Source organism: Oncorhynchus tshawytscha, linkage group LG06 (genome assembly GCF_018296145.1).
Source record: "Oncorhynchus tshawytscha isolate Ot180627B linkage group LG06, Otsh_v2.0, whole genome shotgun sequence".
Taxonomy (NCBI): domain Eukaryota; kingdom Metazoa; phylum Chordata; class Actinopteri; order Salmoniformes; family Salmonidae; genus Oncorhynchus; species Oncorhynchus tshawytscha.
The window spans coordinates 125,688-134,913 of NC_056434.1; the positions used below are offsets into that span (position 1 = coordinate 125,688).

General features: G+C 41.7%; 1 protein-coding gene across 2 annotated transcripts; it reads right to left on the reverse strand.

Moving 5' to 3' along the window:
* Positions 1 to 4,240: 4,240 nt before the first annotated feature.
* On the reverse strand, positions 4,241 to 8,996 carry mrps23 (mitochondrial ribosomal protein S23). Of its 2 annotated transcripts, XR_002955800.2 has the most exons (6): positions 8,777 to 8,996; positions 8,286 to 8,465; positions 8,113 to 8,190; positions 7,871 to 7,994; positions 4,857 to 5,042; positions 4,241 to 4,727 (listed from the first exon to the last, which is right to left on the reverse strand). XR_002955800.2 is itself a non-coding variant. In XM_024443178.2 (5 exons), the coding sequence occupies exons 1-5, from the start codon at positions 8,818 to 8,820 to the stop codon at positions 4,911 to 4,913; spliced, it is 558 nt and encodes a 185-aa protein (XP_024298946.1). In that variant the 5' UTR covers positions 8,821 to 8,996; the 3' UTR covers positions 4,241 to 4,910. The 2 variants fall into 2 exon arrangements, 1 of the variants encoding a protein (XP_024298946.1); XM_024443178.2 differs by having other exon boundaries at positions 4,241 to 5,042.
* Between the last annotated feature and the right edge of the window lie 230 nt (positions 8,997 to 9,226).

The following is a 9,226-nucleotide window of genomic DNA, read 5'->3' on the forward strand; positions in this document are numbered from 1 at the left end:
TAATTCTGTATCTAGTCTCCTCCACAGCTTCTTTAGAAAACTATGTCAGAAGCAGTAAACTGTTATCCACACTCACACTCCAATGACAGAGAGAATGGCATTTTGATCAATTAACTTTCAGTCCATGCTCAATTGGAATAATTTGTATCCAGAGATCCTTGCCAGAAGCCTGGCAGGAAAAAAATGTATTACCTGCCTGAAAATACCATTTGAAAGGAAATATTGAGAAATCTTGTGGCTGCTGCCAAGAAGCCATCTACTTCCAGACAGTGTTTCTCTTGTTAAAGGCCTCCTTCGTGAAGTTCATTGTATTAATTCCATCTTAACACAATGGTTGCTCTCCGCATTTCTCCACCTGGAACTTACAAACTCAACCATACAACACATACAGAAAGCATGTCAGACTATTCAGTAGGCTATAGTTGAAGTCGAAAGTTTACATAAACGAGTTTTAATGAGTCAAACCTAAGTGTTTCAACCACTCCACAAATTTCTTGTTAACAAACTATAGTTCTGGCAGGTCGGTTAGGACCTCTACTTTGTGCATGACACAATTGTTGGAAAAAATTACTGAGATTATTTCACCGCATCACAATTCCAGTGGGTCAGAAGTTTACATACACTAAGTTGACTGTGCCTTTAAACAACTTGGAAAATTCCAGAAAATGATGTCATGGCTTTAGAAGCTTCCGATAGGCTAATTGACATAATTTGAGTAAATTGGAGGTGTACCTGTGGATGTATTTCAAGGCCTACCTTCAAAATCAGTGCCTCTTTGCTTGATATCATTGGAAAATCAAAAGAAATTAGCAAAGACAAAAATTGTAGGCCACAAGTCTGGTTCATCTTTGGGAGCAATTTCCAAACGCCTGAAGGTAGCACGTTCATCTGTAAAAACAATAGTACGCAAGTATAAACACCAATAGTACCAAGTATAAACACCACGCAGCAGTCATACTGCTCAGGAAGGAGACACATTCTGTCTCCTAGAGATTAACGTACTTTGATGCAAATCAATCCTAGAACAACAGCAAGGGACCTTGTAAAGATGCTGGAGGAAACGGGTACAAAAGTATCTATATCCACAGTAAAACGAGTCCAATATCAACATAACCTGAAAGGCTGCTCAGCAAGGAAGAAGCCACTGCTCCAAAACCGCCATAAAAAAGCCAGACTACGGTTTGCAACTGCACATGGGGACAAAGATAGTACTTTTTGGAGAAATGAAACAAAAAATGTTGGTCTGATGAAACAAAAATAAAACTGTTTGGCCATAATGACCATCGTTATGTTTGGAGGAAAAAGAGGGATGCTTGCAAGCCGAAGAACACCATCCTAACCGTGAAGCACGGGGGTGGCAGCTTCATGATGTGGGGGTGCTTTGTTGCAGGAGGGACTGGTGCATTTCACAAAATAGATGGCTTCATGAGAAGGAAAATGATGTGGATATATTGAAGCAACATCTAAAGACATCAGTCAGGAAGTTCCAAAGTTGTGGCAAAATGGTTTAACCTCTTCGATATAGGGGGCGCTCTTTTCATTTTTGGATAAAAAAACGTTCCTGTTTTAAACAAGATATTTTGTCACGAAAAGATGCTCGACTATGCATATAATTGACAGCTTTGGAAAGAAAACTGACGTTTCCAAAACTGCAAAGATATTATCGGTGAGTCCCACAGAACTGATGCTACAGGCGAAACCAAGATGAAATTTCAAACAGGAAATACCCCAGATTTTGAAGGCGCTGTGTTCCAATGTCTCCTTATATGGCTGTGAATGCGCCAGGAATGAGCCTACACTTTCTGTCGTTTCCCCAAAATGTCTGCAGCATTGTGACGTATTTGTAGGCATATAATTGGAAGATTGACCATAAGAGACTACATTTACCAGGTGCCCGCTTGGTGTCCTCCGTCGAAATTATTGCGTAATCTCCAGCTGCGTCTATTTTTCCATTTGCTTCAGAGGAGAAACCCAACTGCCACGAATGATTTATCGTCGAATAGATGTGAAAAACACCTTGAGGATTGATTCTAAACAACGTTTGCCATGTTTCTGTCGATATTATGGAGTTAATTTGGAAAAAAGTTTGGCGTTGTAATGACTGAATTTTTTTTTCTTTTTCTTAGCCAAACGTGATGAACAAAACAGCGCGATTTCTCCTACACAAATAATATTTTTGGAAAAACTGAACATTTGCTATCTAACAGAGTCTCCTCATTGAAAACATCCGAAGTTCTTCAAAGGTAAATTATTTTATTTGAATGCTTTTCTTGTTTTTGTGAAAATGTTGCCTGCTGAATGCTAGGTTTAATGCTATGCTAGCTATCAATACTCTTACACAAATGCTGTGTAGCTATGGTTGAAAAGCATATTTTGAAAATCTGAGATGACAGTGTTGTTAGCAAAAGGCTAAGCTTGTGAGTGAATATATTTCTTTCATATCATTTGCGATTTTCATGAAGTTAACGTTGCGTTATGGTAATGAGCTTGAGGCTATGATTACGCTCCCGGATATGGGATTGCTCGACGCAAGAACTTAAGGACAACAAAGTCAAGGTATTGGAGTGGCCATCACAAAACTCTGACCTCAAATCCTGTAGAAAATTTGTGGGCAGAACTTTAAAAAGTTGTGTGCAAGCAAGGAGGCATACAAACCGGACTCAGTTACACCAGCTTTGTCAGGAGGAATGGGCCAAAATTCACCCAACTTATTGTGAGAAGCTTGTGGAAGGCTACCCAAAACGTTTGACCCAAGTTAAGCAATTTAAAAGGCAATTCTACCCAATACTAATTGAGTGTATGTAAACTTGACCCACTGGAAATGTAATTGAAAAAAATAAAATCACTACCATTATTCTGACATGTCGCATTCTTAAAAAAAAGTGGTGATCCTAACTGACCCAAGACAATTTTTAGTAGGATTAAATGTCAGGAATTGTGAAACTTAAATTATGTAATCTTCCGACTTCAACTGTATATGCTCACCCACACCTCTACAGAAACTATATTATTTAACCCTCAAGATAAAGGAAAACAGTGCAAAAATCACATCTTTGAGGATTGCATCAAACCACAGTTTGATGCAACTGAGTGTCCGTTTCTCCCCTCTACGCCTGTGGATTCGGCAGACAGACAAGGATTGTTCTTCATTCCGAACCCTACTCTCCCTCCTTCCGATTCTTTCCCTTCTCTACCTCTCTCTCTGATTCTATCCCTCCTTTCTGTTCATTAGGCCCTCAGATAGTCTAGCCATCCATCTGCCACAGAATTGCTTTCTCTGACTGTGTGCAGACAATCACCCATTCCATTACTCTGGTGATATCATTTCTCCTCTCCATGCAAGCGCAGAATAGACTGAGATGGACAGTTCTCTTTTGATAAACAGAAAGACGGCTGATAATGAGAAACACCGCCAAGGTCATCTCGTAGAAAAGATGGTGGAGGGGGGACTTTGGAACTGGGAAAACGGTCATGGGTGCAAGTTTTATTCCAGAGCAAATAACCCCGACCAGTACTTCTCTATATCAAAGCCAAGGCTCTAGATATAAGCGCTGTTTAGATTTCTTTTCAAATAGCAGTTGAACTGCAGGGCTGCAAGGTCATATAGTGGATTAAAGTCTCTGCAAGCACTGAGAACAGGAAGACCGATGATCATTCTGATTAGAGAGAAGAGAAAAGGTAACCTGCAGAGGTTCTAACAACTGGTTACTTGGCATGTTATTCTGGTGTGCTTTGAGATGTTATTGAATCTGAAATACGCATGGAAAAACACATATGCCAAGATTATGTTCAGAACAATATGCAATGTTGGTGTGGTGCTCATTTGAATTGTGGCAGTAGAAACTAATCTTCATTTAAATATAGTTGTGGAGTTTAATTATCAATCATTCAGTGTGTAGGTGTTGATGTCAATCCTTTCCTATCTGGTGGAATACCTTCCACAGATGTTACCTTGCATTTCTTTTAATGTGGCACCTGTGATGCTTATTTACTCATCCCCAGTCGGCTGATGTGGTTATGTGCTCAGTGGTATTTCTCTGAAGCAATACGGCATTAATATCTCCATTTCATCCCAGAAGCTCAGGCAGCAGACACTGCTGAATTAGACTGTCACAGCAGCAAATGGAGAATGCAATATCAACACTCACTCACAGCTTGCTTGTCTTGCATGAGTGTTCTACAGCGTGACTGAAAGATAACGGAGGGTGAGCGACAGAGGAAAAATGGAAAAGAGGCCACATTCTAGAATATATATAATTACTTTACTGATCACTCGGTGCCAATCGATAATCACAGCGATGTCACCTATCAACAGGGGTGGCCTGTCGAAAGTCAAAGCACACTGCAACGTAAGCATCATCTTGCAAGTGAATACTCAAGAGTTCAGTAGGACACACAGTATATATTACACACACTGAATATGCATTTACAGCCTTATGCATAACATCAGTCTTACAAGGTTCCAGACCAGAAATGTACAATAACTTGGAATCCTACACATTACCGGTCAAAAACCTGCAGTCAAGATAGAGGGTTGTGAAAGCTGCCCAGGCCCACCCAGAAACACTGAACAAGAAGTCTTTCTTGTTGATCCATTGTTCAGAAAGTCTGGACTGAGAAGTATCAGTCTAGTGTTGGACAGATACTGAAAGTCCCTTTTTAGTCAGTGGAGGTGGATGGTTGGTTCCATCAGTAAAGGCTGCTGAGGGGAGGACGGCTCATAATGCCTGGATCGGAGCAAATGGAATGGCATTAAACACATGGAAACCATGCGTTTGATGTATTTGAGAACATTCCACTTAATAAGCTCCAGCCATTACCACAAGCCCCCCCCCCTCAATTAAGGTGCCACCAACCTCCTGTGGGTTCCATCTAGGTGAAGAGTGTGGTTGAAGCCATGTTGCAGAGGCCTACTGTGGAGTCACTGGTGCTTGTGTCTCTTCTCCTGGTGTCGGTGTTTCGCCAGGTGCATCTGTCTGCAGTTCCGCCAGCATGTCAGTCAGCTTCATGCCCAACACTGGATCCCTGGTCGCTGACGCCACCTGCAGGTCAATCGGCAAAAGTGCAGCCATTGTTACAAAACAGAAGGTCTCATGTTTGTAAGTGATTAGTATATACACTATACAGGACCATTCAAAGATTGACAGCCCTACTCCTACTTCCAGGGCTTTTCTTTATTTTTGCATTGTAGAATAATAGTGAAGACATCAAAACTATGAAATAACACATATGGATTCATGTAGTAACCAAAAAATATTTATATGAGATTCTTCAAAGTAGCCACCCTTTGCCTTGATAACAGATTTTAACACTCGTGGCATTCTCTCAACAAGCTTCATGAGGTGCATGTCAATTAACAGGTGTTAATTGTTAAAAGTGAATTTGTGGAATGTCTTTCCATAATGTGTTTGAGCCAATCAGTTGTGTTGTGACAAGGTATGGGTGTTATATAGAAGATTTGGTCAAATCCATATAAGTCCATATTATGGCAAGAAAAGCTCAAATAAGGAAAGAGAAGTGACAGTCCATTACTTTAAGACATGAAGGTCAGTCAATCTGTAAAATTAAGAACATTGAAAGTTTCTTCAAGTGCAGTCACAAAAACCATCAAGCGCTATGATGAAACTGGCTCTCATGTGGACCGCCACAGGAAAAGGAAGACCCAGAGTTACCTCTGCAGCAGAGGATACGTTCATTAGAGTTACCAGTCTCAGAAGTTGCAGCTCAAATAAATGCTTCAAGTAACAGACTTCTCAACATCAACTGTTCAGAGACTGCGTGAATCAGGCCTTCATGGTCGAATTGCTGCAAAGAAACCCCTACTAAAGGACACTAATAATAAGAAGAGACTTGCTTGGGCCAAGAAGCAAGAGCAATGGACATTGGATAGATTGCCACTGGTATTTTGGTCTGATGAATAAAAATGTGAGATTTATGGTTCCAACCGCCATGTCTTTGTTTGACGTAGAGTAGGTGAACGGATGATCTCCGCATGTGTGGCTCCCACCGTGAACCGTTGAGGAGGATGTGTGATGGTGTGGGGGTGCTTTGCTGGTGACACTGTCAGTGATTTATTTAGAATTCAAGGCACACTTTACCAGCATAACTACCACAGCATTCTGCAGCAACACGCCGTCCCATCTGGTTTGCGCTTAGTGGGACAATCATTTGTTTTTCAACAGGACAATCACCCAACACTTCCATACTGTGTAAGGGCTATTTGACCAAGAAGGAGAGTGATGGAGTTCTGCATCAGACAACCTGGCATTCACAATCACCCGGCCTTAAGCCAATTGAGATGGTTTGGGATGAGTTGGACCACAGAGTGAAAGAAAAGCAGCCAACAAGTGTTTAGCATATGTGGGAACTTCAAGACTGTTGGAAAAGCATTCCAGGTGAAGCTTGTTGGAAAAGCATTCCAGGTGAAGCTGGTTGAGAGAATGCCAAGCATGTGCAACGCTGTCATCAAGGCAAAGGGTGGCTACTTGGAAGAATCTCATACATTGATTTGTTTAACACTTTTGGTTACTACATGATTCCATGTGTGTTATTTCATAGTTAATGTCTTCACTATTATTCAACAATGTAGAAAATAGTTTAAAAATAAAGAAATACCCTTGAACAAGTAGGTGTTTCAAAACTTTTGACAGTTACTGTATATGCAAAAGTTAACACTTCAAATTAGTAGATTCGACTATTTCAGCCACACCTGTTGCTGTATAAAATTGAGCACCAGTCATGCAATCTCCATAGATAAACATTGGCAGTAGAATGGCCTTACTGAAGAGCTCAGTGACTTTCAACGTGGCATTGTCATAGATCGTCACCTTTCCAATAAGTTAGTTCGTCAAATTTCTGCCCTGCTAGAGCTGCCACGATCAACTTTAAGTACTGTTATTGTGAAGTGGAAACGTCTAGGAGCAACAATGGCTCAGCTGCGAAGTGGTAGGCCACACAAGCTCATGGAACAGGGCCACCGAGTGCTGTGAAGTGGGTAAAATTTGTCTGTCCTCAGTTGCAAAACTCCCTACCGAGTTCCAAACAGCTTCTGGAAACAACATCAGCACAACTTAGTCGGGAGCTTAATGAAATGGGTTTCCATAGCCGAACAGCCATACACAAGCCTAAGATCACCATGGGCAATGCCAAGTGTCAGCTGGAGTGGTGTAAAGCTCACCGCCATTGGACTTTGGAGCAGTGGAAACTTTTCTCTGGAGTGATGAATCACGCCTCACCATCTGGCAGACCGACGGATGAATATGGGTTTGGTGGATGCCAGAAGAATACTACCTGCCACAATGCATAGTGCCAACTGTACTGGGGCTGTTTTTCATGGTTCGGGCTAGGCCCCTTAGTTCCAGTGAAGGGAAATGTTAACGCTACAGCATACAATGACATTGTAGACGATCGTGTGCTTTCAACTTTGTGGCTACAGTTTGTGGAAGGCCCAATCCTGTTTCAGCATGACAATGCCCCGGTGCACAAAGTGAGATCCATACAGAAATGGTTTGTCGAGATCGGTGTGGAAGAACTTGACTGGACTGCACAGAGCCCTGACCTCAACCACACCCAACACTTTTGGGATGAATTGGATCACCGACTGCGAGCCAGGCCTAGTCGCCCAACATCAGAGCCCATCCTCACGAATGCTCTTGTAGCTGAATGGAAGCAAGTCCCCGCAGCAATGTTCCAACATCTAGTGGAAAACATTTAATACTCCATATTACTGCCCATGATTTTGGAATGAGATGTTTGATGAGTAGGAGTCCACATACTTTTGGTCATGTAGTATGTCTGTCTATAGAGTATTTGGAAAACAGGCAGTCAGCATTAAAATGATTGAGTTGTATCATTTGAACAGTCTACTCACCGCAGGACCACCCCTCCTCCTTAATACTAAGCCCTCAGCAAGGAGAGCTTTCCCAGTCTCCTCAAACAGGGACTGTTTCTCCAGCTCTCCCCAGCTCTCCAACTCTGTATACTTCTCCACAAACCTACACGAAGGAAGAAAAAAAAAAACACTTTATAGAACTGCAGAAGTTAGGATCCAGCATTGTATGAGGAATCCTAAAACTTGATGAACCTATGATCAATTTGATTTATTGCCCATACCTTTGGCATGTTGAAACAAAGTTGGATTTGGTGAGATCAAAAGCTCTGGGCCCTGTTCCATACACCTCATAGAATTTCCTGGGACAGAGACCAATGCTGATCAACACCTGTATATTTCTAACAGCTTTTGAATGGCAGTAAAAAGCTTAAGGCAACCCCTTTAATTAGCTTACGCTCTGATTTCATCCTCTCTGTAGAAGATGTCAGGCACAGCCTCTTCTTTCTTCCCATAGATCTTGGCCACTGGTCTGACATAAAGTGGGTCTTTCTTGGGTGGAAAGGCCTTGTATACATCATACCAAATGGGCTTGTCAGACTGTTTGACAACTCCAGAACGCATAAGATCTCTGACTCTGAAAATGAAACCAGTGAGTCAGCAGCAAAAATGTAAACAATGGAGCAAATGCATTCTCAATTTCACATGCAAAGAGCTAGACTAGCTAGCTAACGTTAGAATGTATATTATGCGGAACCATAGCCTTGATAGCATGGACTACCAGTTGCTGAAAAGACACTCCCACACCAAATAAAATTGTATCTAGCTAACCTTAGCTAGAAAACTCTAAAGGGTCTAGAAAACTAGATAGCATCCTCCAGTAACCTTGAATGACAGAAATTAAGCTGGCTAACGTTAGCTAGCTAGCAACACGACATTTTGACCTACCGCGTGAACACTGTTCCGAATTTTTCAAGTCGACTTCCAGCCATAATGGACTTCAATTTAACTACACTATGCGCGTAAAATGCAGCTAGGTAATTATCCAGTAAACTCAAAGTTCATAGTTAGCAAACACCAACTACAGGACCTCTTTTCACGAGCATGGACGACCACCACTTCCGCAAGTTATTTCAGCAGGGACAATCTGCACTGTAAAAACATGGGGCGCGTTCCAGATCATCTACATTTTAAGCGCTGCAGGCACGGATATTCTTATTCTATGATATCATGGCGGTCAGCAAACAATCATGTAAATGCATGCCGCCACCTACTGTGCTGGAATGTACGCTCAATCATGATCTGCCCAATTCTGAACTACCATGAAAATGAAATAAAAAACATATAAATCCCTACTAACTTCTACCAGAAACACGAGCCCTGACATTAGGCCCACTT